The sequence below is a fragment of the Buteo buteo genome, unplaced genomic scaffold (genome assembly GCF_964188355.1).
Source record: "Buteo buteo unplaced genomic scaffold, bButBut1.hap1.1 HAP1_SCAFFOLD_59, whole genome shotgun sequence".
NCBI classification, from domain to species: domain Eukaryota; kingdom Metazoa; phylum Chordata; class Aves; order Accipitriformes; family Accipitridae; genus Buteo; species Buteo buteo.
The window spans coordinates 348,228-375,227 of record NW_027439225.1 but is presented as its reverse complement, the minus strand read 5'-3'; the positions used below and the strand labels follow the sequence as shown (position 1 = coordinate 375,227).

Here is a 27,000-nt window from a genome sequence, read left to right as displayed (position 1 = left end):
TTCTCACAGTTGCATCCAGGAAGACAATCTCTTCTGGAAGTTGTCTTTTCTGTCGGTGAATAATTAAAGGAGTATTTTTGGCAGGACATTTTTCTCTCTTCCATCATCTTGGGTTTTGGTTTGGTTTGGTTCTTTTATACCTAAGCTCTTGTTTCCAGCTTTTGTATCCACCTGTGTTTGCACTGTGCTTAGTCAACACCAAAGCCCAGACATCACATATTTGCAGTCTTGGCAAGTTTTATGAGTCCTGACAACTGTGTAGCTGAATTTCTCACTAATCTTTCAGCAGGACCATAACCCTCAGAACCTCTAAAAGAACTTTTACCCCTAAATTCTTGTGTGCCATGCGCCCATCGACTGAATAGCACTCCACAAAGCACTGTTAAATCTTTCAATTTCCAGGAAGTACATGCAAATTTTATGCCACATTTGAGAAAAGAAAATCAGCTCAGTAGTAGAGACAAAACAGAGAATTGGTCAGATGACAGGAGTGATTTAAGGTTTCAGCAGATCACTAACTGCACTCAAGTCAAAATCTCAATGAAAGCAAAGATAAATCTCTTTTTGGACTTATTAGCAAGTGTGTCACCAAAACAAGAGTTCTCAAACCAAATCCCTAAACCTCAAAAGTGTTTTGGGAAAATGTATTTCCCCCCCCCCCCCCAATGTTGCTTCTTTACTTACAGTTGTGTCTCATTTTTTTAGCTTTCCCCCCTACCACAGGATCACAACCCTAAGAGATGCCAATACCCTGACACAGATTTCCCCAAGAGCTTTGGCATTAGCACCAAATGCCACAATGCCAGTAAAGTCATGAGAGTCAGCAGAACCGATAAGCAGTGGAGATCCCTTAAATTACCTTTTCCTGGCACCCTGAACTGCCTCTCCACACAGAGAATGAACTGGGGCGACAGCTGGGGTCGACAGGTGGCGACTATTCCTGCAACTCCATCCCGACTGCTTGCTTGATTTCTGCCTTTGGCTTCCCGAGGGCAGGCAGATGTTCGGCCACTGCCAGGGAAGCAGAGCTTCCTCACGCGTAATGGTGACCTGGGAAGAGAAGCACCACAACCCTCAATGCCCACCCTTCATCCTTGTCTCCCTGAGCGACGGACCTCCCCTCCCACGGCATTCCTGCGAGCAGTCCTGTCCCATTCCCTGCCCGCTGCAGACCACCCACCTGCAATTAGCAAGGGCGGGCACCAAATGAACTCCTCCTGGAGCCTTGCACAAGTGCTTCCACTTCAAGAAGCACAAGAAGAAGCGGGAGGGCAAGACGGGTTCCCGCCGAGCCCCCCTCGTCCAAATGCCTGCCGCTGGAGAACGCCCAGCTCAGCCGCTTGCCCTGCGCCTGGCACACTCAGCTCCCAGGACTGCCGGAGCCCTCGGCACTGCAGGTGCCTAGAGGAAACTCCTGGCCCCAGGAGAAGGCCCCACCTTCTTCTCCCATGGGTCAGCACAGCTGGGGAGGGCTGCCAGTCTCCTCCCTTCAGGCGGTGCTGCCTCGGAGGATCGCTCCCCTCGGCTGCCACTGTGCCCTGCTTTGGGGCCCGCCCTTCCCTGAGGCGATGTTTCCTCCGATTGGCTGCATGAGATCGCTCCTCCCATCCAGTGATGGGTCAGGCGGCTCATCAGTCATCTCTGCTTTGCTCTTGCCAGCTGTGATTGGTGGAGCGGGCATGCCCCGCCTCCAACCAACACCCCCCCCCCCACACACACCCGGCAGGGAGCCCGGCTTTTTCCCCTCTTGCCACCTCTCCTGCAGGCCTCGAAGCTTGACTGGTGGGTTACCTATCGATCACATGCCTTGCCCCCGCCTCCTCAAATGCGATTGGCTGTCCTGGGCCCACTGACTCCCCAGGGACTGCTGGGTGGAGGTTGCCAGGCAACGAACTCCACCTTTAGGGCTGAGAGCCTCAGCATGGAGCTGTGGGCCCTGAGGAAAGGCTGGGGGTCATCAAAGGCGGGTTTGGACCCGAAAACCGAGGATTTCGGCCCGAAACAGGAGGCTCTGGGCACTACAAAGGATAGGCGCGATGCTACAGCTGACGCTGGGGACCCTGCGAAGGAGGGGAACCTCTTGGTTCCTCTGCCCTTTGCCCCAGGGTGCCGTGTATGGGGCAGGACTCTGGACTCGGGGAGAGGGAAACTTCCCCTGGCTCACGGGCAAGGCTGTGCCAGCCCAGAGCACGCAGGAGGTTGCCACCTCTGAAGACCGGGACGAAGGAAGACTGGCCAGCTTGGCCCTTGCCGGTGCCCCCGCCACAGCAGGAGCCCCCCTCAGCCTGCTGTTCAACCCAGAAAGGGGCTCCGTTCCCGCTTACATCCTCACCTTTACCAAGGAACACCTTTAGGAAGGACTGGGCAAGGCGGAAGCACGTGCTTCCTTTGAGCGAACTTTGCAGAGCGTTCCGTTTGGGTCACGCGCGTGTGGTGGGACCCGCGGGACAGGGGGCTGAGGCTCACGTGGGCTCGCAGCCGGGCCAGCGTGCACAGCAGCCCAAGGGACAAAACCACGTCTCTGCTGGTGGCCTCCCTGTGTGGAGCTGCCCCTGCCCCCTGCAGATGTGCGGAGGCTCGCTGGGGGTGAGGAACAGCACCAGTGGGGCCTGGGTTAACGGGCAGGGGTCCGATGGGCCAGCCAGATGCTACTCTCCGTCCCTCTGCTCGGCCCCTGTGCCGCTGCTGACCCTTTAAGGTCCCCCCGCCATTCCCCACTCGTCCCCCAGTGCCCCCCTTCCGCCCCCTGCCCACACACCTGTAACCTCCTGTGACCCCCTCGGTTCCCCCCAGTGCCCCCTACTCCCCCCAGTGTGTCACTGGGCAGTGCTGTGGGGGGTCCCAGCGTGATGGGACACCGGGAGGGCGAAGCCTGCTGTGGCGATACGGTCGGGGCTCTCGCGGGCTGTTCCCTGCACCAGCGCGGGCTGGTGCTGGAGGTGGTCGTGCCGCGGTGGGAGGGGTGGCGAGGGGATCCCCATGGGCAGTGGGAGGGCACGCCAAGGCCCCAGGACCCCACGGGGAGACCCCTGCTCTGGGCTCTGTCCTGGCATGACTCCATTGTCCCCAGCCCGGGAAGATCTGAGAGGGGCCCCACAGCTGGCAGCCCCCAGCCTCGGTGTCACCCACACGTTGTCTCACCAGCTGCCAGGGTGCTATTAGGGAAAGAACAGATACACTCCCCTTTCGGTGTCTTTTGATGAGCTTTAATTAACTCCGTGGTGCTGGCTGGGGCCAGGTATTGCGGAGGGATTGCTCTAGTGCCTGCTTCGCTCGGAGGTCCCTGTCGTCCTGCGGTCCCGAGAGATCTGGAACAACACCACAGGCAGCGCCGTGGGGACCTGGTCCCGGCCAGGTGCTCCCCTGGCCACCCCGCTCCAGGGACCCGTTCGCCAGGGATCTTCCCACAAAAAAAGACATCCCAAGCAGCAGTATCTCGGTAAAAGTCCTCTGACCCCTTCCTTCCCCATCTCCTGCCTTACCTCAGCAAAGAAAGCTGTAGCTGTCATCCGCAGCTGAACTGAGCAGGAATTCAGCCACGGCAAGAGGTTCTTCACCAGACAGGGGGAGACGACTCCAGCGTTGAGCAGGACACTGCGCAGGGGTCACAAGCGAGGGACACAGTTACCCAGGAAGGCCACAGGCCGGGCCTCCAAAATTCACTTGCGCTGATGCAGACACTACTCTTCAGCTCCCGACGGCTTCCCGGGCACGCCGGGAGGGTCCCAGCGGCCATTTCCCTGGGCACAGCCCTGCAGGAGTTGGCCAGATGCATCCCTGGGGCTCTTACCTGGTCAGGAGACGCACCCCCTCAGGGTGAGCCACGGGGACTTCCAGGCGAGCCCACACTCCCCAAATCTCGAGCAGCTGCGTCCATTTCTGCGCCATGCATTTGCCCAGCACCAACTTTATAGCTGAAAGGAAAATCCTGGCAAAAGAAACAAAGTGCAAAATAAACAAACCCAATCAAACAAAACAAGTCCAAAGAGCACCACCGCCAGAAACCCCAAGAACTCTCAAATCGCAGCAGGTTCGGGGAAGACTGATCTGCAGCAGAGCTAAATACCCCTGGAATGATGCTTCACAGCCTTCCAGACTGCAGCTAACGACACTGGCATTTTCTTCATGCCCCAGACCCACCGAAGCAGAAGAAAACCCACGCCTCTAGACTGACTCCACGCTAGGTGTCAACCAAGGCCAACACCTCATACCTCTTCCCACCAGCCTTTGGCCAAGAATGACACCAGTGCCCGCAAGAGTCACTGCTCCAGCGGGGGTCCGTTGAGGGAGTGCAATGCTATTGTGCACACAAGGGTATGCAGGAGGCAAGAGGACGGCCATCCGCAGTATGAGCTGCGTAAGACCTTCCTGCCTGGGAGCTGGAGTTGCTCCACGAAGGAACAGAAGTAAAACCAACCGCGACGACCGCTTTCCACATCTAGGAAGTGGGGCAGGCGAAGCCCTCCCTCAGCCCCACAAAGGCACATGCCTTGGCACGGGGAACTGAAGCCAGCCCCTCCATCTGCCCCTTCGGCTCTTTACCTGCACGGCTTCTCCACATGCAGTTGTTTCCAGCTGGTCATGAGCAAAAGCTGCCTCTCCCCACCCAGCATTTCACTGGCCCACCTGAGCAGGCTGGGAAGGAGGTGGGGAAGCAGTCGCCTGAGCTCCTCCGTGCTCCTCAGGGCAAACACCACCTCGGAGATGGCACGGGTGATCTGCAGAGAAACATGACCAAGAACCACCTGTTCAGGGAAGGCCTTTTCCCACCAGCCTGGTTCCCCCGCCTGCCCAGGGTGGGGGGTCACTGTCCGCACTTGTCACTTCTGCGACAGCCTTGTGGCTCAGGAGTACCAAACTGCCCTGGCTCCCCACACTCCTTGAGGCCGGCCCAGCACAGCGCCCTGCGAATCTCCACGGGCACCCGCAAAGGGCACCTGACTCCCTTGCGCCCAAGCGTGAGTTAGCAAGCAGATGCCGAGCTGCAGAAAGGTGTCTGCCGTTGAACGTACCGTCAGAGTCTCCAGAGCAGTCTGACAGCTGTGCTGCTCACAAGGGGAGGAGTCCGTCCCCAGGCGGTCGTTTCCTGCTCTGTTTAATTTCTCCACTAAGCACCTCAGGATCTGAATCCCAAGGATGCTTCTCCCCAGGCTCCTCCACAGCTCCACCGTGTCACTGCAAGGGAAGAGACGTTCACCCCTGAGCCCGTATCCTTGCGGTCCTGCGGTGCCCTCAAACCTCCTCACCTGCAGTGGGGCTTACAATGCCCCACTCACAGCAGAGACACAAGCACGCAGTCTTGCAACACTCCAGACTGCTTGGGCAGAAAAAAAAGACCTGCTTCTCAACCGGACCCCCCCAGGGCAAGGAAGCTGCAGGGTCCCTGTTTGACTACAGTGGGGAGGTGGGTAGTGCCCGTACCTGTCCATGAGCAGACTCTTCTGGAGGAGACTGCTGATTACAGGCTCCTGGTGAAAGCGGGTGAGGAGAAACACTGCATGGAGCAGGAAGGGCCTGTGGGTGCTCTGCTGCATGTAGCTGTAAAGGGTGTTCAGGATTTTTGGCACCTGAATGGAAGAAGAGGAGAAAGAAGGGCTCCTTTACCCCCTCCTGTGGGGCCCAGGCAGAGTCATTCGGCACATGAGCGATGCCTGCTGCCTCGACACAGAGTCCAGATCCAGCTCGAAACCTCACGCCTTCCACCCTGCCTGACCCTGGCTCACATCTGGAGCCCAGTGTGCTCTTGGCAATCGTGCACCTGCATGCACACACGCACACGCATGCACACGCTCACATGCACAGCCTCGGTCGCTGCATGTGCCCAGGCCCAACCCCATGAGCGGCTGCGTGCCCTGTGTGCACACAGAGGACACGGACCCATTTCACGCTCAGCGCTTGGCTAACTCTCCCCATGTGTCCGTAGCGATGCAAGACCACGACCAAACACGCTCTTTGAGACCCCGCAGATGCCTTGCAGGGCCTCTGCAAGCGCACGTGTCTCCTTCCAGAGGAACCCCGTTCTCCAGGGACGCTTTTCCTTGCCTCTACCCTCCTGAGACTGAGTTAGTCTGCACTGCTTGAGCCACTGGTGGCCCTAGAGCCCAAGCGGAGCGCAGCAGAGCGTGAGCGGAGGAGAACAGGAGCCTTGAAAGGGCAGGCACAGCACGAGGCCAGAGGCTCCCAGGCTACAGATGGGCAGCAACTAGTGGCTAAAGGAAGGGCACCTCACAGGCTGGGTAACACCACAGTCGGGGAAAGCAGTGAGAGCAATGAACAACTATGCAACCTGTGGAAAACCTAGCGTGCCCAGCAAAGCTCAGAGTAGATGGAATTGGGGACCAGTGAAGAAAGAGAAGGGTGAGGTGGGTCCCAGGGCAGGGAGGACTGACAGTGACCCCAGAGGAAGGGGAGGAATGGCAAGGCTGGTGCCTCCCAGTGCCTCACTCATGGGAAGGACCCGGACCAATGGCAGCCTTTGGACAAGAAGTGCCCATAGCCTTGTCACCAGCCGGAGCAGGCGCCAGCAGCGGGTGCTAATGCACGACTCGGACCATCAGGAGCCCCTTGGCTCGGCACACAGGCGGCATTTCTTGAGCCCATGCCAACTGCACAGGGTGCAGTGCAACAGCCAACAGGAGAAAAGACGAAGTCTAATGGAAAAAAAGCTCTCCTTTACCTCCTGGACTATCTCCTCTCTGCATTCCACCAGGAAGATGAACACCCACTTTCTCACTGCTCTTGCACGTGGGGGCATGACATGCAGCAAGCTGTCCAGGATGGCAGTCAGAAAGTCCACAGCCTGTGCTGCAGGGATGCACCTGCAAACAGCCTGGAGAGAAGTCAGGAACAGGAGAGCCCGCATCACAGCTCTGCCCCAGTGATTCGGAAAGGAAAGGCAACTTGACGGGACTGTTAGTTCAGCAGTCATGGAGGGGCCAGTCTCTTGGCCCTCCTGCTGTGCCTACAGTGCTGTTTACATCTGGTGCAGCTAACCGATTTGGAAGTGTCTACCCCCTTGTTGTTTGCTTATATACCAAATTGGTATTCTGACAAGAGCACTCACACGTGTGTGCAAACGCACACATCACGGTGTCTGCTCCAGCGTGCCTTAAAGGACGGTCTTGCCTCAGAGCCTCCTGCTACTTGCTAACAACAGCTGTCCTGGACAGCCCGCTCTGGAGACAGAGACTCTGGAGGGGAGCAGGGAGACGTGCAGGAGCCCAGGAGCTGGGCCCCCACCCCACTGTTTCGGGGCCAGTTACCTTTGTTATTTGGGTACAGGTCTCCGCAAAAGTCTCGGTGTCCGGGCTGTTCAGCTCCTCACAAAGGCACCGGATCTCATCTGCCTGCGGCACCTTCATGCTCTTGGCTGGAACAAACAGCAGGAGAGAAGAGGAGTCACGTCTACAGAAAGCCAACCTCTGCCCCCAGATACCAATAAAGGAGAACCCCCGTGGTGGCAGGGAAGGCCACAGGGAAAGCCAGGGCCCTCCTGAACTTGGGGCAGCGGGATTTCCTGAGCCTGATAAATGGCTGACAAACCCCGGGCTGGAAAGAGCCCTCTTCCTCCTTAAACCTTTTGCTGGGGCTTCAGGGTTTCAGCAGCCTCTGCTCCTAGCAGCTGCGTCCCCTATTCCCACACAGGCCGCCATCGTCTCTGGGAGGCAGGAAACCTCCCTGTGACTTCCTCAGCACAGGCAGACCCTGCTGCCTGAAGAGGAAAGGCTGCAAACTCAACCCTTTGCAGCACGCTCTGGGCCTGCAGCTCAGATCCCTCCTCCCTGCCCAGTTTGCTCTGGGCAGCAAATTGGCTTCCTCTCTTGTGCTCCCCAGGAGATTTCTTCCCTGCCAGGGATGACTTTGGAGACTGCCTGGGTAGCTGCCTGTCTCTCCAGGCTGAAGGCAGGGAGCGAGGGGGAAGGCACCCTCTGAAACGTCGGGGACCTCATCCGAGCGAGTTGTCTGACCACCCTCTGTCTCTCCTGCCTGGACCGTGGAGAGGGACAGACGTGGAGGGGGACAGTCCCCAGCATTGGTGACGACGTCCTGCTCTCAGACAGCAGTGAGGGATGGCCCTGACCACCCAACCTCACGCACGCCCCGGGGAGGTGGGACTCGGCAACACTCTCTCAGGGATCCTTCCTGAGATGGGCAGGGGGGCAGAGGGCTAACAGGGTGGGGGCACAAAACCAGCCCAGCACGTTGCCTCCCCCTTCCCTCCACGGGACCCCGGTGGCGCCAGGCCAGGAAGGGAGGGAGGGAGGATCGGGCTGAGCAAGGCTGGGAAGCGCCTGCTCTCCTCACCTTGCATTTGGAGAAGGTAGCCAAGGCAGACCCATGCCCTCTGGTGGCACGTGTCCAGGCAGTCGCTGGTCAGAGACCCCAGCAGTCCCACCAGGGAGCCGAACTGCTTGTAGGGACATCCTCTCTGCAGGGGACAGCAGCAGGAAAAAGGTTGCAGGCAGTCCCAGCGCCCGCTCGCCTCTACTGCCCAGCCTGCTCCCTGGGCAGCGACCAGGCAGAAGGGCTGCCCCATAATCCCAGGGCCCCCGAAAGCCAGCACCCAGCTGGGCAGGGCTCCTTTCCAGGGCCACGAATGGTGGGAATGGGGCACCAGGGCACGCGGAGGGTCCCTACTCACCGTGAGCTCACATCGCTCCTTGCAAGCGCCCAGCACGTGGGTGCAAACCCGCAGGGCTCTCTCCCGCTCCCATTCTTTGGCTGAGGTGAGCCAGCCCTTCAGGACCTGGGGCAGGGGGCATCTCTCTCGCAACAGGAATCTTTCTCTCCCCGAGATCCCTCTCCCTCTCCCTTCTTCTCTGGCCCCTTCCTGGCGCATCCCCCGCCCCACCAAGCACCGGCCCTGCAGCCTTCACCGCCTCGCGCTATGCAGCCGCCTCTGCCCTGTGTCAGGTCTTGCTTCCCTGCTGGCGTCTCCCTGCTCCGGCCTTCCCCCCAGGGCTGCTCTCGCCCAGCTCAGGGCTGGCTCTTGGCTTTCCCTCCACCAGGGCCCACTTCGCTGCCTGTCCTGAGGCTGCAGTGGCCAGGCACTCCTGACCCCCAGCCCCGGCCAGATGCACAGCCCCAGAGCAAGGAGCCAAAGCCCCATTTGTCTGGAGGAAAGGTATCCACCTCCTATCACCCACTAAGGTCTCGATTCTCTGCCCTGGCAACGCTTTCCCTGTTGCCCCGTGGCTACTCACGTGGAACACTTTGCAAAAGCAGGCAGAGGCCGCCTCAGCCTCCAGAAGGGTTTCTATGAGGTGGCCCAGATCTTCCATGCCTCTCCTGTGCAGAAGCTAAAAGCAGCAAAGGAGAGCTGAGGCTATGCATCATGGGGGCTGCCAGGGCGTGCTGAGGTGGGATCCTGACCCAGAGGTGGGCAGGCACTGGCCGGTGGGTACCTCCATGTTCACAGCTGCCCTCACACTCCTCCTTCCCTTTTTCATCTGCTCCTCGGAAGGATGGGACAAAACACTCTGGCAGCACACTGCCAGCAGGTTGCCATTTTCCTTCCTGCTCAGAGGCGGCCTCAGCTTGCTGGCCAGAGGAAGAAGGGAGACAAAACAGAAAGGGGATTTACTAGCCCTCTCCAGGGTGGTTTAAACCACAACTGAGTCCCTCCTAATCGAGGGCCCCGAATCCAACCCCCCCAGCCCATGCCAGCGAGCACTGCCTTCAGCTCCAGCAATTCCTACCTCCTCCCAGGCAGCAGGCAACCCCCCCACCCCCCCCAGGTTAAGGAACCCCTGGGGCTCCCTTCTTCTGGGAGACACCTGGAATGGGGAACACCCTCCCACTCCACAGCCCCAGCAGCTCCTGGCCCCATGCTCAAGCTGGGCTGGGGCACACTGGGAGTGCCCAGAGCCTGGGGAACAGACCTCACCTCAACTCCTCCAGGGCCTGAAACACTCCATACACCAGGGAGTCCCAGGGCTCCCTCTTTATCCAGTCCTGCAAGTCCCAGAGACAAGTGCAGAGTTGGCAGCGGGCAGGGACACGGGACAGCCCTCCCGCCGCCCCGGGGACAGGCTCTGCTGCCAGGCTTGGGCAGACGCTGCCCCATCTCCCCCACGGAACCCCAAAGGCACAAAGGCACTGCAGGAGGGACCCTGCTCCTCAGCCACAGCCACCCAGTACCAGCACCCGAGGGCCCCACCAGCTGCGGACACAGCTCCAGGAGCTCGCGTGAAGCCGAGAGGCCATCATGCCTCTGGGGAAACCAGGCTGACGGCACAGCCCAAAACTCCCCCGTGTGACGGCTCCAGCTACGGACACTCACCAGCAGGGTCCGCATCGCCTCCTGCTTTAAGGAGAGCTCAAAGCTGCCGCAGTCGCCCACAGCCTGGATGGCACAACTGACCTCGGTGATGCTCTGCACCAGGGCGAGCTTGAGCTGCAAGTCCTGAGGCCAAAGAGAGCAAAGCACCCCTTGAACTCTTTGAAGGGCTGAGAGGTGGAAGAGGAGCACGGGCAGGGAGAAGCCACAGAGGGCTTGCATCTGGACACTGAGGACAAACCCCTCCTTGGGAGGTCTTTAGGAAGAGACCGCCCATCTCGGTACACCCCAGCCCCGAGGGGCCGGAGCTGGGGCACCCGGGCATCCCCACCCTATGCGCCCTGTGCTCCTACCCTCTCTTTATCTCTGGAGAGCCTCAGGATGTTGCCCATGATTTCTTTATCCACACAGGTGAGCAGCTGCTCCTTGGGGGCATGCAGCGCAATGCCGCTGTAGGTGCGCATGAGAGCAGCACGAATGGTCCGGGTTCGCTCCATCTTCTGCCGCCGCTGTACCTGTGTCGACAGAGATGCCCTGAGACATCAGCCCCGGGACTCCTGCGGCGGGCTCCTGCGGCAGGCCCTGCCCCGCACCCTCGCCAGCTCTTTGTTTCCCCCAGCACCTCCCAGCAGCTCCCCGAGCTGCGAGTGCTGGGGCTGGGAGTTGTTCCCACCCCGCAGCTTGAGTTCTCTCTCTCGGAGAGGGAGGAGGTGCAGCCAGCATCACACACGCTGCTGGCTGTTATACCACTGACTCGAGAGGCCGGGGAGCTGTCTGGAACCTTTCTGCGGACAGGTACCTGACATAGCCTGTCACGGTCCTGCTCAGAGCCGTGCAGCCTGTGCGGGTCAGTGGCGCAGATGAGCCCGGTCTGCTCACCTCCCCAGGCCAGGCTGCACTGCTCTCTCTGCAGGGCCCTGCCCTGCCCAGAAAGGCTTCCCCACAGCCCCCAGGTGGGGAGCAGAGCCAACGAGACCTCACCAGGCTCCTGCTCCCAGCCCTCAGCTTTGAGGAAGGGGCAGAGTGTCACACTGTGCCCACCCCCTTGTCACCAGCTCCTGCTGAAGTTAAGTCAGGGCAATGTGCCTGCGAGCAAGCAAGCAAGCAAGCAACTGCTGCAGCTGCCCCAGCTGGGTGGCTCTGATCCACCAGGTGCCAAACCCCATCCTCTCCAGAGACCCCTCAGGGGCCCCAAGGCCAGGATGTCCCCTCTGAAACACAGGTCTCGGGTAGCTCTTCCAAGAAGGTTAATCTCAAGGCAGCTGCCACAGGGTGGCTGCTGCAGGTGTAGAAGTGGAAAGAAGGCCAAAAAAGGAAAGCCAACCAGCAAGCCCCTCGTTCCTTTACCTCCCAGCCCGTGGAAGCCTGGCGGGACCAGTCTCTGGTGAAAGCGGCAGAGAACATAGTCACCGTGCCCAAGACCAGGTGGAAGTGGCTCTCGGCAGCGTGGGACACAACAGAAATCATTCCCTGCAACCACGGAGAAACGGGGAGTTGGTTCCAGTCCAGGCATTCAGCCGTGGCCAGCGACCGTGGCCGGGCAGGACGTTGCAGCAAGCCGGAAACAGCAGCAACGGGGAAAGGAAGGAGGTCTGGAGCTGGGCCAGGAGCAGCCCTCCCTCTCCCCCAGGAAAATCCAGGGGCTGCTCAGGACAGGAGCATCACCTCACCTTGGCCTCAGACAGCTCCACAGGGTTTGTCTCCTGGAGGAACCTCAGCACCTGCCCTTGGACGTGTCTGAGGTCCTGACAAGCTGCCAGCACCGTCCCAAGAGCCTTGTACAGGAAAAGCTGAAAGAGAAGAAGCCGAGCCCGAGATGCAGTCATGGCCCGACCCGTCAGGAGAGGGCTGGCCCCAGATGGACCCCACCACCTCCGGGAGCAGGCAGAGCCGGCCACGATGCCAGGCTGTGGCCAGCCGCTGGGGCAGCCCAGGGGAAACGCCTTTTGGGGACGAGGGAAAGGAAAGCAGTGAAATCTGCCTGCGTGGGCAGAGCACCAGCGCCAGCTCCAGCCCCAGTGCCGGGCAGGACACACACCTCCTCCCAGGAGCCGGCAGCAGAGCTGCCCAGCCGCTGGCTCAGCTCCTGGCTCAGGCCTACGGTCCAGGCCTTGTCCTCCACGGGCTCCAGCGACGCTCGCAGAAACTGGTGTGAACGGGAAAGGAAGCGAGTGTTCCCCAGACCTTGGCCAGGGCCCTTTCCACGCTCACGTGTCCCGGGATGCTGCGGGGGAGAGCTGCCGGGAACGGCAGTCTCCTCCCTCACCCCACCCAAGCCTCTTTTCACCAGCTTCCCTCTTCTCCTAACGCCTCATGTGAGACCCCCCGGCAGGCCGGACTTAGAGGAGGAGGCAGCGCTAAGGCGCGTGCCACAGCGTTAGAGGGCATTAGCCATCAGCCGTGGCACGTGTGCAGGCAGCAGCTCCTCTTGAGTGGGCAGGCACCTACTGCCGGGGGAGGCGCAGGGTGCTCAGGAGGTGCCCCCACCTCCTGGTGCCTACACAAGCAGCCCCGAGCTTCCTCCCACAACTTTGCTGCCTCTTCTCCCCCCTCGATTTGTGACACCCCCCGCAAGGATGCTATACCTTAAGCACACGGCGCTCCCACTCTGCAGAGGCCAGGGAGCTCTCAGTTCTGCCTAGGAAGCAAGAGGAAGCAAAAGCTCTCGCAGCTATTTAAGCTCACACCAAAGACGAGTCTGGCGCTCTCCTCTGCAGTCCGACCTCCCAAAAGTCCCAGGCCATCAGGCTAGAGAGGGCCTACGCGAAAGCCCTTGCGAGGCCAAAGACACAGGAGGGATCCCAGGGGCGGTCGTCAGAGGCATTGACTCAATCTGGGGAAGGACGCACTGGCCGCAGCAGATTCCCACTGAGCGACTGCAGCTCCCACAACAACTCCAACCACCCAGTCCCAACACACATTTTCTCCCGAACCACCCATTGCCTTTTGCCCATTTCCAGCCCTTCTCCCAGGCTACTGCCGAGGACAGCTGCTGCAAACCTCGCCTGGCCTGGGGACTTGGTCCTCCAAAGCCGAGGGCTGCACCCCCTCCAGGAGCACCAGTCACGTCCCTCTCCCAGACACCATCCTTGGGTGATGCCAACACCTGCCCTCCGAGGGGACATCAACGGCCCCCTCCATCCCCTGGGCCGAACTGATGCCAGGGGACAGCTGCCCCCAGCCTCAGCACCGGCTCCCTGGAAGGGGAAAGGCAGCAGAGCAAGTGCTGGGGAACTGGGGACAATTGCCCTCCGTCGCGCCAGGCAGCTGCGTTTTCCTGCCCCCCTCCATCCCCTCCAGCCTCTCCCTCCCCACCCGCACTTTACCTTCCAGGTACTGCAGCAGGAGGGGGATCTCGGTCGCCCACGCCGCCCCCAAGCCTCTGTGGATCCTGCCGTGGAGGGCCTGCAGCAGCTGCAAGGCAGCGACTGCGCGTTCGCGGCTCGGGTAAGGAGCTGCCGCCACCACCTAGAGGAGGGCAGGAGAGAAGGGTCGCTCCTGCCGCCAGAGCCACAGCTTCTCCCAGGAGGGAGCTCGGGAGGGAGCTCGGTGCCGCTTGGCTGGCAGCAGGCAGCCGACGGCTTCACCCAGGGTGCTGCCAGCCCTGAGAACGGAGTGGGATCCCTGATGGGCTCGGGCATGCTGCCTCCTCCTTGGGGGCTCCCGGCGCTGGCCTCAACAGCATCTCTACCCCGGGATCTCCCACCACCCCTGGCCAGAAAAGCTCTTTCCCCAGGGCCCCGCTACTCACCAGCAGTCGAGCCAGCAGGGCCTGGGGAGCCGGCAGCCGGGCTGTGGGGAGGCAGAAAGGCTGGGTGAGCCGACGAGCCTCACGCCTCCGATAGCCCCACACAGGGCTGAGGGCTGAGAGCAGCTGCGCTGCAATAGCGCTGGCTGGGGGGCTCCCCAGGGCTGCCCAGCAGGAGATGAAGGCAGCTCCAGCACGGCCAGGAGCGAGCCCCGGCTCACCAGGAGAGCGCTGCGAGCAGGAGAGCCAGGCCTCTGCGCCGGGCAAGGGGCCACGCAGGGCAGAGCCCCTCGTGCCCAGCAGCAGAGCCTGTCTCTGCCCTTTGCTTTTCCTGGGCTCCTGCTCAGGGCTGGTGGGGCGCAGGGAGACGCGGGCTGGCCTGACCCCTGGCCAAACCCAGCAGCAGCACTCGCTGGGGCTCCTACCTTGCTCCTGGGAGTCCATGGCATCCGGCTCCTCCTCCTCCTCCTCGCACCCCGCTCTCTCCCGTCTCTCAACCAGGGCTCGGAGGCAGCGGGAGAGCGGGATCAGCATGCCGCTGTACTGGGCTGGCACCACGTACTGCAGCAGCCTCGGCCACAGGAGCTGCAGAGAAGAACCGGGCAATTCGCCACACTGGCATTTCCGCTCAGCGCGAAGACGAAAAGGACGGTCTGCATTTCACTGAGCCTGGTGCGCTTCAGCGCAGGAGGGGACAGGTTCAGGGCATGGGGGAGCACACGGAAAAATGTCCTGAAGGCAAGAAGCGGCCACAGCAGCAGGACAGAGGGCAACTTACTTTGGTCATCCCTCTCAGAGTGACGTCCAGTGAGCCCACGATGTCCAGGCACAGGGCTCGAATTGCTCCATCCTCTGGGTTTTCCCAGGCAAAAAGGCCTCCTGCCACCTGTAAGACAGAGTTGGCAAACCCCCAATTACCTTCAGCTCCCAACTGATGAGGCTCAGGCACCCCTCACCAGTGCTCTTCTTGCTCCTGTGCCTGCCCCCCTCCCGATGGCCAGACGGACCCAGCTCGAGGACCGGGTCCCAGACCCTGGGAAGGACTGGGAAGCCTGGGAGCAGACAGTGCCGCTGCTTGCCGACTCGGTCCCCTGGGGCCCAAATGCTGCTGTCGTGCCACCAAAGCAGAGGTGAGGAACGTGCCCTTCAGCAAGGCTGTGCTCAGTGCCAGCCCTGGAGGCAGCACACCCAGCCCGACAGATGTGGAGGAGCACCCAGAAGCCCTTTCCTTTGCCCTGCTCCCAAAGCAGAGCCTCCCCGAGCCTCAGAGTGACGCACATGGATCTCCCAGCTAGAGGGAAGGTGCGGCCAGAGGGAATGTCCTCGGCGAGTCAGCGGGAGGCTCGGCCATCCCCAGCTTTCACCTCCTGGGCACCCAGCTGAATGCTGGGAAACGCTCACCACAGGGACTGCCAAACGGCCCGTCCCCTTGCCAGAAGGGATGTGGGCCCCCAGACTGTTACTGGGTGGGCAGGGTGTGCTTTGGAGGGCCAGAGCACGAGAACACCACAGAAAGCTCCTCTAGCCAGGCCCACCTGTCCGCACTGGCTGTGTTTTGCTCACCGTCCATCAGCATTTAAGGACGGAAGATGTCCTGCCCCTACAAGACGCTCCCTTTGCAAGGCGGCTTTGCCGAAGGCGCCCGTGGGCACAGCTCGGCACCACAGTGCTGGGTGGCATGCCGAGGTGTAAACCCACATCATCCACTGACATCTCCACCAACATCGGCACAGACACCCACGAGGAACGGCCATTCGGAAGCGGCTCTGACGGCAGTGCCAGCGCCGATGGCTCTGCAGCATGGAGCTCTCCAAGGCCAAGGCCGCCGGCAGGAGCCCTCAGCACGGTCCAGGCACTGGTCAAAACAACCAGCCCTGGGTGTCCTGCTCTGCCCTTACCAGTGTGCCCGAGGTCCGGCTGAACTCGCTGAAGATGTGCCCCACCACATCCCATGGCCAGCAGCTCTGGGATCCGGAGCTGAGCAGCTCCCTGCTGAACTCCAGAACTGCCCTCCGCACCTGCCAGGGGAGAGTGTGGTTATGACCCTCCTGTTCAAAACCCAAAGAGTTTGCGCCTTTGTGGCTCGCAGAGAGGTGGCAAGGCCACGGCAGAAGCTTTCGCTCCTGGCGTCAGGGCTGGGCTTCAGCACCAGGCTGGACGGGCATTTGCCCCGCAGAGCCCAGAGACCTCCCCGCTCTGCCCTGCCAGCTCTCCCCAGGGAGGAGCCATCAGCCACCACCTGGGCAACGCGCCAGCACTTCCCCAGGCCCTCTGGCTCTGTCCCAAGGGAAAGGGTTTCTCTGCCTCCCCTGGTGGCACCCTCTCTTCCCAAACCAGTTCACCTGGGCACTGGGGTCACTGCACAAGGAGCGCATGGCCTCCACCAGCTGGGGCAGCTTCTCTCTCACCGCAGGTGCTGGAAGAGATACGGAGAGGTGTGCATTGAGGCAGAGCCCCAGTGGCAGAAGGGATCCCCTGAAGCTTCCAATGGGACAGAAGAGCGGGGCCTGACTGGCTTCACGGGAAGCAGCGGCGTAGTCGGAGCAACCCCACTTCCAGAGGCTATTTTACAGGGACCGAAGGCTATGGCAACAGAGAGAACAAGAGAAACAGCACGGGTACGAGCAGCTCCTGTGCAAAGCAGCCCACCTGCCCGCCCACCAGCCTGCCTGTGTTACACGCCCGTGGAGCGCCGTCCCTGGTGTGCCGGCATTTCTAACTGCCGGGGGAGAGCCCTGCTGCGGGGCGTCAGCTCGGCTGGGGGACCCGCTCTTCGCAGCTCCCTTTGGGTGCAGGTGCACCACTTTCGGCCCGTTCCTGCTGTCAGCCCAGCAGCCCCAACCCCTGCCTTGCGTCCCTGGTCTGTGGCACTGACCGTCAGCGCGGGCCAGCGCTCCCAGCAGGCCCAGGGCTGCCACGCGACCGGCCTCACTCCCACCGCTCAGCTGGGAGTGCAGAAACATGCCTGTCTCCTCGGGGCGCATTCGTGCTGCGGGGAAGAAATCGCATTCTGCATCAGCAGGCAGCTGTCCCCAACAGCCAAGGACAGGGAGAGAGCTGCCACGGCACGGCGGGCCATCGCCCAGTCTCCTCTCCTTACCCTGCAGCATGATGCAGCGGGACAGCACTGCCTTCTGGGCCGGGCCAGCCTCCTCGGTCACATCAGGGAGCTGTGGGAGCAAGATCCATTTTAGAGAAAGCGGCATCAGTGCTGAGAGGGACCGAAAAGTAATGGCGCTCTCCGTTCTCCTCTCCCTGGGCACTCTGGGCATGGGACCCACAGCCGAAACCCAGCCCACCCCACGGTGGCCCCGGGCACACACAGAGGTTTGCGGCAGCCCAGGCTGCCCAGGAGCTGAGGCTGAGCAGCGCTGAAAGGCTGCCTTCAGGGTGCTGGCGCTCCAGAGTCCTCCTGCGACTTGGCCGAGAGGGAAATGGCTGTGGGAACCGGGCTGCCGCTCAGGCCCGTTCCAAACGGCCAGGATCAGGCCTCCTGCAGCCTTAAGATGGCACCTGGATCGAAGTCCTGGCATGCTCCAGGCCTGCAGGAAGGTCCCAGTGGAGGAACGCCCTGCTCTGCCCTGCCAGCCGGCAGGTCCTTCCCTTCCGTGGCAATCATGGGTGCAGGCCCCAGGCTTGCGGCAGGGCGCAGGGCTCCCCTTACCTGGCGGCGCACAGCGGTGCTGATGGCAAGAGCCGTGCCCTGCGGCATTGGGGTCTGAACTCCCTCCAGGATCTCCAGGACATAGCTGAGGCTCTACAAGAGAACGGGGGGGAAGAGGAGGCTCAAGCCACCTAAAGGCACTTGGGAATGGAGAAACCCAGCACGTCTGGGATAAGGGGAGCCCCTAACATCAGCTCCCAGGGAAAAGCCTGACGAGCAGAGCAGCATCAAGAGGGTCTCCTTCCTCGGAACGGAGCCCGGGCTTGACAACTCAGTTTCCCACTCATCAGACCTCGCCAGTCGCCGCATGGGACTGGACGTGGCCCTGGGCATTCGGGCAAAGCTCTTCCTGCACACAGAGCCCCAGGGAGCTGGCAGTGCCTCCCTTCCTGAGCAGATGAGCCCCAGGGACTCTTGCCTCCCTCCCGCCCTGCCCCGGGTTTCTCCTTTTCTGCCCAAAGAGCCCAGGAAACCTCAGGCCTCCTCTGCTCTTCCTGTTCCTTCTCTAAGGGCTTCCCAGCTCCTCCTGGCACCCCACAGCTCCCCAGTGCCTCTTAGCACTCGCGCAGACCCACCCCAGCAGCCACGCCAGGCCCTGCGCAACATCTCACCTCGGTGAGCCGGGAGTTGTCTCGGACCTCCTGGTATTGCTGCAGGAGCCAGAGGAGCTGCTCCCAGGTCTGCTCTCGGTGCTGCTCCTCATGCAGAAGGACCCCCAGCATGGCAGCCACTGCCCCGAGGACAGCCTGCTTGTCCTGAAGAGGGAAGGGAGAGGCTCCGCTTGGAGGGCTGAAGGTCTGCCTAGTGCTCAGCATCCCCTGAACACCGGTCTGCCCTTCCCACTGGGAGGGGTTTCCCTTTCCCTTCTGCCCTGCAGAAGAAGGGCTCGCTCCAGAGGAGAGAGAGCACTTCCCCACCCTGCTACCCCAGCCCTCCCTGCAGAAAGGCCCCAAGGCTCGGCTGCTTCCCGTCGGGAAGCCCCCTTCCCCTCGGCCCTCTGCTCGCACCCCACTGGGCACAGACGGACCCAGCGCCATGGACATCCCTGCTGCAGCCCCGGGCGTGGAAAGCAGCACTTCTCACCTCTTCCTCCTTGCAGTCCAGCCAATTTGCCACCACATAGCGGAAGACCGGGTAAATGGCTTCACAGAACTGTGCTACCCCCTTGCGAGGGAAGGGGCATTGCTCCCAGCTGCAGAGGTATGTACTGACTCCTTTCGACCATTGCTCCAGGACTGCACCAGGACAAAGGAAAAGGGAGCATGTGAGAGTCTGCAGCAGGGACGGTACCTTGCGTTCACGCCCAAGCCTGCTTTAAGGACGGTCCCAGGCTCAGCAGGGCTTCCCTGGATCTGGATCTGGATCCAAGGGCAATCTGTGCTCTTGAGGTGCCTGGGTTCAAACACCCCACCGTTTCTCTCCTCCTCACACCCATCGCACCTTCTCCTCCTCAACGGCCCCTTCCCCTCCAGCATTTCCAACTGCACACCCTTCCCTTCCCTTTTCCCTTCCCTTCCCTTTTCCCTTCCCTTTTCCCTTCCCTTCCCTCATACTCACCCTTTCAGAGTAGGGAGTTTAATCCCAGAGGGAAGCGGGGGAACAGAAACCGTGGGAAGGGACCCAGGAGTTTCTCCGTGCAGCGCTGCCGCGTCCCGCCCACAGAAACCTCCTGGCCTTCCCCCGCTCCTCCTACACACTCGCTGCAGTTTGGGATTGCCCCGGGCTCACACCCACCACGTTCCCTCTGAGATCACATGGAGGCATCGAAGGCCGCCCCTGCCCCTAAGACCCCAGCCAAGGAGCCGACACTCACCACTGCAGATGGCATGCAGGACCTCGCCGCTCCCCACCTGGGTCAGCACGGTGCGCAGGGCGAGCAGCGTCATTCCCACAAAGGGGATGCACCGCAGGGCTGCAGAGGAGGCAGGGACAGAGGGACCGAGAGGGTCGGTGAGAGACACGGGAGACTGGGGTCCATCCCTGCCAGGGCTGGGGCTGCTGGGCCACGCAGGACGTGCCGGAGGGTGTGGGACGGGCTGCCTTCCCCGGGGGGAAGCCCTTTGGGGAAACGGGGAGGACGGTGGGGGGCCAAGACCCCGCGGGTTTGTCTCCAACAGGTTCCCACCCTTTGGGAACTGGGATCGGGCTGATAAGGCAGAGCTGCCAACTGGCCCTGGCGCGGAGCAAGGAGGCACGGCAACTCCGTAGCCCCCCAGTTCAACACAGGGCGTTTAGGGAGGGGGAGGATCCCTTCTCCTTGTTATCACAGATCTCTACCCAAGGCCCAGGGTGCCATACCATAGCTGCGGGCCATTTTGCCCAAGGTGAGGAGCACAATCTCATCAGGGACCTTCCTCATGGCCTTCAGGTGGCTCTGGAGCTCGGACATGACAAAGTGGAAGTGGGAGCGGGCCAGAGCTACCAGGACGTCACTAGCGGCCATCTTCACGTCACCTGTCACACCCTGCAAAAGCGTCACAGGTTAAACACTCCGGAGAAAAAGGCTGAGGCACTAGGGCAGGCTGAATGACCCCATCTCCTCTGCAAGACCCCTCGGGACAGCTGTGCTCGGGGCCGAGCGGCTGCTGCCTCTTGTACCCTGGGATAGGCGAGCAGTTCCCTGGCGAGATGAGGGAGGCTTTGCCCCAGAACAGCCCCGTGCTGCTGCCCCCTCTCCCTCTCCATGCAGATGCCAGGATCAAACTGCCACAGACTCAAGACCCCCCTGGGACCTCTCCGTGGGGCTGGTGGGTTGCCACGGCCCTTCCTCAAAGCAGGACAAACAGTGTTGAGCTTGAACCCAGCTGTCGCTCAGTTAGAAACAGCCCCGAGTCCGCTTCTCTGCACAGTTCCCTGCCTCCCTGTGGAGTGACTGCTAGAAGCGACTTATCAGTATGTTCCCCGCACCCCCTTGAGGGAAGGCAAAACCTCCAGGGTGGAATGCAGTGGACACGCAAGGAATTGGTTCCCTAATAATTCTCTGTGCAATGTAACCTGCAACCTTAGATGTTAGCAACACCAAGGCAGTTTGGTGTGCTGACCCTAAGAGAAGTAACACGGAGGGTGGAGTGGAGCGGAGACGCCACGGCCAGTCTCTGTGATGTTATCGCAGGGATAGGGAACTGGAACGATAGGAAGGGTAGGTCCCTGCATTGAATCCACGGAAGCAAGGAGGTAAAATCATGGGGGTTCTGTCGATCTACTGCCCTACTTCTGATTTATCTCCTAAGTGCCCTGTCCTGGGGTACTGACACGCAACATCACGTCCTCTGGGTGAACTTTGCTCATTAGAATACCAAAACACACCTCCATCCCAAAAGCTACCCGCCTCCAAAGTGCAACCACCCCTCACTGAGCCTGCGCTCTGAATTTTTTTCTAGCATGTCCTTTTAAAAGCAAAGCGAGAGAACTTAATACCAATCAAAGTAAAGGCATGCATGACTGGAGTCACTCGAGCTCCACCTAAATAGGAAAATAGTGTAAAAAGGCCCAAAGAAAGGGTGACTATTAGGGAAGATACCGTCGTGGACAAGTTGGGAGGACATCACTGCCTTCTGGGGTCAGTCGACAGGCTGAACCTCTCTTCCCCCCAGAGGGACACCTCTTGGGTGAGATTCGAACACTCGGCTGTACCGAGTGCTTTCCCGGGAAACTTAGAATTCTTTAGAGCTCTTTTCCTTCCATAATTTAATGCGCTTGTAGTCGACTGTATTATTATTTGCACGTGCCTTGCAGACAGTGTATTTATCATCGGCAATCCAAAAGAACCTGTACTCCTGTTGCTTTAATAAACTGTACTATTCATTAAAATCTAGCCGTGATAGTTCATTGAATGCAACCAAGCTCCTTAAGTCTGGCTGTGATAGTTCATTGAACGCCACTAAACTGAAAGTACAGTGCGCTATTTGTGCGTCCGTAATCGTGTTAGTTCAACATATTGAACGCGACCGGACTTACAGTGCTGAATTGGGCATCACCCAGAATCTAAGCCTAGCCGCCCCCAGCCCCTCGGACATCTAAAGACAAGCTGGAACGCAAGGGGGGTTATTTTCTGCCCAAAGTCTTTACCCTTTAACACAACACTCCCCTCTCCAAATTCCCTGTCACGACGAGTCCCCAGAGCCTCTCCCTTAGGACCTCTGCTGGGTCTGAACAACCGAGGAACATCTCTGCGCCACTCTGTATTTCCCCCAAAACCAGGGGCAGAGGCAGGCTGCTTGGGTGGCCTTGAAAGAGAACAAGCTCACCTGGGCTGCTCGCATGTCACTCAACGCCTCTGCTATCAGGCGGTTCACAACGCCACTCGTCAAACAGCCGTCGTCTCCCCACAAGATGCTCTCCAGCTCCCGGTATGTCTCCACTCGGTCACCCTGGGGACGGACCACAAAGGGGAGTGATGGGACTTGCTTTGCCCTTGTTCCCAGGGAGCCACGACAGAGACCTGCTGCCCCCCAAATCATCTGCGTGACACGGGCACGAGGGACGAGTTGCAGGCATCGGTCAGGACAGCCACGGGGAACAGCAGGATCTTCCGCGGTGCCTCTGACACGAGCAGAGAGTCAGACAGGGAGATCGACTCCACCGGGGCAAAAGGCCACATGGGAGCCTGGGCGGTCACTCCTGAAAACGGGGGATGGCGGAGGTCAGGGGGAAAGTGCCGGACAAGGAAGGGTGTGACTGTTCACTCAACTCCTGCCTAGATTTTGGCTAACCCAGCTCCTGCTAAGGCCTGGTGTATGCTGGGAGCAGCACCATTAGGTCAAAGCGAGAGCACCGCGTAGGCAGGACGCGTGGCCAGAGAGAGCTAAAGGGCCATGATGCAGCCATTACCAGCTGCGGATGGCTGTCTCCGGCAGCCATTACCTTTTGTCTGGCAGTTTCCTCAGAATCCACTAACATAAGGAAATGGTATAGACCCAGCCTCCAAGCTGGAGGGTATAAAACATCAGCTTACTCAAAAAGCTTTTGAAGCAGATCCAACAGCAGCTGAACTGCTGAGGCTTTCATGCTTCCCGGTGCGACACAGGGGACGCCCACACCGTGATGGAGGAGGAAGGGTGAGCGCTCTCTCGGTTGGCTCATAGGTTCATAGCAAAAAAATTCTTTTTTTTGCTCATAGGTGCACGATATTAAGAGTTACAGATTACAAGTTATGAAACCTTATGACTTGACTGGTGAAGGAGTGAATTCACGTGATAGACGAGTCTGGGAGAAGGGAATTGAGCCCCTGTCATGTTTTTTCATTGTATTTCTTACTGAGCTCATGAAATAAAGTTGAAATCACAGCGTATGTTGTCCTGTACATTTGAGAGATCCAAATGGACCGTGGCAAAGGGGAAGGCATGGGAACGAGACCATGCCCCGAGGAGGGGAAGCCGTGAGCACCCTGCGCCTTGGGGCCCAGTGTTGCTCCTCGCACGGGCAGGAGCCCCAGCACTGGGAGCTCCCGGGGAAAGGAGTGGGGAGCAATGGCATTAGTCCAGCTTGAGCAGCAGGATCGGCGCCTGGGGACAAAGCGCCTGCAGGAGGGCAGAGGTGCTGTCAGGTGAGACGCCCCTCTGCCACGGCACCCGGGGAAGCCAGGGGCATGGAGGGGAGCCCTCAACCCCCACCTCACCTCATGGTCTTGCAGTCGCTTTAGCAGAGAAGTCCCGACGGCCACAAAGGTAGTGACGGCCGCAGGGACAGTCCCCGTCACACCGCCTCTGTCCTCAGAACGCGCAGGTCTGGACTGGGAACGCACGCATGAGCAGAGAGCTGCAAGAAAAGAAAGAAATGGCTTTGCTGGCTGCAGGGCTTCGCGCCAGGGAGGGGTGAGGATCTTCCCAGACTGCCCCAGCACTACCAGCCTGTGCTGGGCTGTACTGGCAAGAGGGAAGTCAGTGGGATGAGGGGAGGGAGTCTTCCCCTCACCGCGGCAGTGGGAAGACCACCCTGGGGGACTGGGCCCATCCTGGGCTCCTCAGTGACAGAACGGCAGCGATGCGCTGGAGTGAGTCCAGCACAGGGGCCCTGAGCTGGCCAGGGGACGGACACGGGCTCCGCAAGGAGAGGCCGGCAGGGCTGGGGCTGGGCAGCCCTGACAAGAGCCGGCCAGCCCAAGTCACCTCTGAGCGGTCCCCAGCTGCCTCACGGAGGGCAGGGAGAGGATGGATCCAGGACCCTCTGGGACGTGCCTGGCAGCAGGATGAGAGGTGATGGGACGCAGCCCCCAGCACCCGGCTGGGACAGACACTGCCTCCAGCACGTATCAGACCCCAGCCTCCCACCAGCCCCTCACCTCTGAGCGCTCTCATCCTCCGCATGGGCAGCAGGATCCCACGGATCGACACGCTGCTCCTCCAGGCAAAAGCCATGAGCAACTGGGGCAGCACCAGCCCCAGGAGGAAGATGTAGAGCCCAACCACTGTGACCTCACAGAGGGCTCCGGTGACATGGGGACATGTGCTGGGGACGCAGCAGCACCCTGGGGACCCCCCAGGCCCAGAAATGCAGGATTTTCCATCCCTTGAATTTGCTCATGGTCCTCAAACAGTTTTAGCAAAGACTTGCTCCAGACAGCCCTTCCCAGCTCTGTCCCTGGGAAGACTGGGACTTCTTTTCTCTCTCAGAAGAGAAGACTTTTCCTTCGGCAGGGGACTGATACGGGTGGGGTGTCCCAGGCCCTTGTGCCTGAAGGCAGGAGTCTGGAGAAGAACAAGCAGCAGTGGATGGGGATCAAGTCAGGTGAAAGGCAGAACATTAAAGCAATTAAGTTTACTAAGAGTAAAGAAATGAGTCTTAGGACCATCAAGAAGAAGGAGAAATGTTTGTAGAGCACGCAGATGGAGTAGTGCTCACAGAAAAAAAGTACTATTTGCGAATAAAACAGGATAAGAGAAGGAGAAAAGTACACAAGCAAAGGGGTCTGGAACCAAGTAAGTTGCAGAGAACCAGCTTCTTGGGCTTTATACACTTGTGGTAGACCTACCTCTTCCTGCCACATCTTATTAAAGAGAATATATTTATTTTGCTTTTCCGTTCAGCATTTGTTGTTGATTTTCTTTTCTTGTTACAGACAAACCATTGTATATTTTGCTAATGAAATATATTTCAAGTTGTATAGTTGAATCCCAGCCTATTAATCAACAATGTAGAAAGCTATCTTTTGACTGCCAAATAGAGCACAAACTGCTTGAAGTGTTTTATTTTAATGCTCTATAAGTAGTGGCTAATACTTCAGCTATATAAAATGAGCTATTGATATTTCAGTGCATTCCTATTTGGAGTGCAGAAAGCTTCGGATTTTTTCATTTGTATGTAATTAGGCTCTAAATTTTAATTATTTGCTCTACAAAGAAGGTAGAGAGTAGAGATACAAACATAAACTTTCTCCTGTATCCTTGTCATTTAATTACCATCATTTCACAGTCTAAAATACAAAGCTTTTCTCAACCACCTAATGAATGAGGTTCTTGTGTAATTGAATGCAGGGATATGACTGAAGAGCAGTAACTTCTGTGTCATTTAAAAATATTAGTGGAAAACAAAGTATGTGAGCTTTACGGAATAGGCAACACTAGTGAGCAGTATATTTAGAATATCTTTCCTCTCAGGACCAGGAAAAACAAAAAAAATGTTTTTACTCAGTAGATATGACATATGCTTATATCTGTAACACTTACTTGTTCACCCTACTGAATAAAGCTGTAAAAGTGCTTTGCTAGGTTTTCAAAGTTTTTGAAGTGCTTAATTCCAGCACCGGTAGAAGAGAGTAAAAAAGATTCCATCCTTCTTTGTGCACTATGATTTTGATTGATCACTTGCCAGTAAATTAACACTATACAAACCAGTGGACAGTAAAGGAATTGCATACATGGCGTTGAATGTACACTTTGAAAATGGTATTTTTCTTCTCCCCAACATTCTGAATGCTAATATATAGAAAATAAAATCTTAGCCTAAAGCTCCAGCCTCAGGCTGTGTCTTCAGAGACAATGATTACAATCTCTCTGTAAACTGAAAAATTTCAAATACAATTTTGAAGAAGAACAGAGAGACAGGAGAAGCTCAGTTTAAAGCTTCAAAGAATTTCTTGTTCAGTTAACTTACTTTTAACATATTTATTACTTTGGGGAGGAATTCATCTGCTGGATTTCAAATTTTCAAGCAGGATTTCCTACCTTTCTACATGATTTCCATTTTTTTCTCTCTACTAAGGGATTAAAACAAACCACTGCGGGGGTTTTTCCAATGGATTTTAGACTTAACTTCATTGCAAACAAATGTTACCAGTTATCCTCTCTATCCAGCTGGTTGGTTTTCTTCTTCTAGATTCCTAATATGCAGTCTCACAAACAAAAAAACCAAGATCCTTACTTGCTCCGCCCTAACTCTTACTATATGCTGCTGGTGCATCTGAATGAAAATATTTCACTGTATGAAAAACATATTTTTGACAAGCCAACAGCAATTTTTAAAAAAATTATAAATTCTCAGAATAGTAATTTATCCCACAGTTTGGATTTAAAAAATTGAAAAAGATCTCATCTGATGAGGTATTCATTTTAAGCTCACAACTCATGTATCAAATCAGTTTTCATAAATCTGAAAAAAAAAAATAAAAATCATCTCTTTGCTGAAAAAAAAATGATAGACTTCAGCTAAAAGAGTTTTTCAGAAAGTCATGTGTGTCTGTAAAGAGATGCTTACAATAAAAGTGCCTCTTAGCTACAGTGGTCTTGTGTACTTAAGCACATCTACTTTGATTTGCAGCCAATATCCTGATATCAAACCAATTGTCCTTCTATGTTTTTCTTCTACTAAACTGTTGTTTGTTTTTTTTGATGACTGTAAGTAGTAGTGCACGTGACAGAGCTGATAAGGAATCCAAATTTCTGCCAGCCTGTGTCTACATCCTGTTTAAATAACCCCCTGTTAACTCCTATGGAAGCTGACGCAGCTGCAAGGAAGATACTATATAGTTCATTATGCCTTAAAAGACCTCGTCTGACTTGATCAGCTCATCCTAGTAGTACTTCTGGTAGTACTTCTGAAAAATAGCTTTATGGATAAGGACTTCAAAGTCAAGTTCTCAGGAACGTTTTTATTTCAGGAACCTTAATGAAGCATCACAGCTACAGCAGTTGCATGTTTCTGTTCTATCATTTCATTTTCCCATACTTGATGACTGACCACTTGAACAACCACAGTGCATTTAAAATTCATAAATGTATGTTAACATAATACTAGGGATGAAGTTCTTTTGCATGACATTGAGGGCAGAAGACAGGAGCAGAAAAGGGCTTCACAGTTACAAGAAGAACAAGA

At 58.0% G+C, this 27,000-nt stretch overlaps 1 protein-coding gene across 1 annotated transcript in view; it reads right to left on the bottom strand.

Annotated features, from left to right (window-relative positions):
- Window positions 1-1,033: 1,033 nt before the first annotated feature.
- Window positions 1,034-27,000, bottom strand: part of LOC142027823 (maestro heat-like repeat-containing protein family member 2B) — a 36,182-nt gene continuing 10,215 nt past the window's right edge. The window contains exons 3-38 of the mRNA XM_075022025.1: window positions 23,972-24,377; window positions 23,309-23,448; window positions 21,939-22,061; window positions 19,990-20,155; window positions 19,505-19,603; window positions 18,775-18,926; window positions 18,303-18,446; window positions 17,692-17,784; window positions 17,128-17,197; window positions 16,903-17,016; window positions 16,370-16,443; window positions 15,926-16,045; window positions 14,806-14,913; window positions 13,926-14,612; window positions 13,606-13,747; window positions 12,865-12,917; window positions 12,318-12,425; window positions 11,950-12,069; window positions 11,627-11,749; window positions 10,633-10,794; window positions 10,160-10,405; window positions 9,887-9,954; window positions 9,405-9,540; window positions 9,204-9,299; window positions 8,642-8,746; window positions 8,305-8,428; window positions 7,263-7,369; window positions 6,677-6,829; window positions 5,422-5,567; window positions 5,013-5,175; window positions 4,543-4,718; window positions 3,791-3,928; window positions 3,483-3,594; window positions 2,467-2,580; window positions 2,165-2,360; window positions 1,034-1,050 (exon numbers count right to left, since the gene is read on the bottom strand). Coding sequence (XP_074878126.1) covers window positions 1,034-1,050; window positions 2,165-2,360; window positions 2,467-2,580; window positions 3,483-3,594; window positions 3,791-3,928; window positions 4,543-4,718; window positions 5,013-5,175; window positions 5,422-5,567; window positions 6,677-6,829; window positions 7,263-7,369; window positions 8,305-8,428; window positions 8,642-8,746; window positions 9,204-9,299; window positions 9,405-9,540; window positions 9,887-9,954; window positions 10,160-10,405; window positions 10,633-10,794; window positions 11,627-11,749; window positions 11,950-12,069; window positions 12,318-12,425; window positions 12,865-12,917; window positions 13,606-13,747; window positions 13,926-14,612; window positions 14,806-14,913; window positions 15,926-16,045; window positions 16,370-16,443; window positions 16,903-17,016; window positions 17,128-17,197; window positions 17,692-17,784; window positions 18,303-18,446; window positions 18,775-18,926; window positions 19,505-19,603; window positions 19,990-20,155; window positions 21,939-22,061; window positions 23,309-23,448; window positions 23,972-24,047 — 4,971 coding nt within the window. The 5' untranslated portion in view covers window positions 24,048-24,377. The remainder of the gene's footprint in view (window positions 1,051-2,164; window positions 2,361-2,466; window positions 2,581-3,482; window positions 3,595-3,790; window positions 3,929-4,542; window positions 4,719-5,012; window positions 5,176-5,421; window positions 5,568-6,676; window positions 6,830-7,262; window positions 7,370-8,304; window positions 8,429-8,641; window positions 8,747-9,203; window positions 9,300-9,404; window positions 9,541-9,886; window positions 9,955-10,159; window positions 10,406-10,632; window positions 10,795-11,626; window positions 11,750-11,949; window positions 12,070-12,317; window positions 12,426-12,864; window positions 12,918-13,605; window positions 13,748-13,925; window positions 14,613-14,805; window positions 14,914-15,925; window positions 16,046-16,369; window positions 16,444-16,902; window positions 17,017-17,127; window positions 17,198-17,691; window positions 17,785-18,302; window positions 18,447-18,774; window positions 18,927-19,504; window positions 19,604-19,989; window positions 20,156-21,938; window positions 22,062-23,308; window positions 23,449-23,971; window positions 24,378-27,000) is intronic.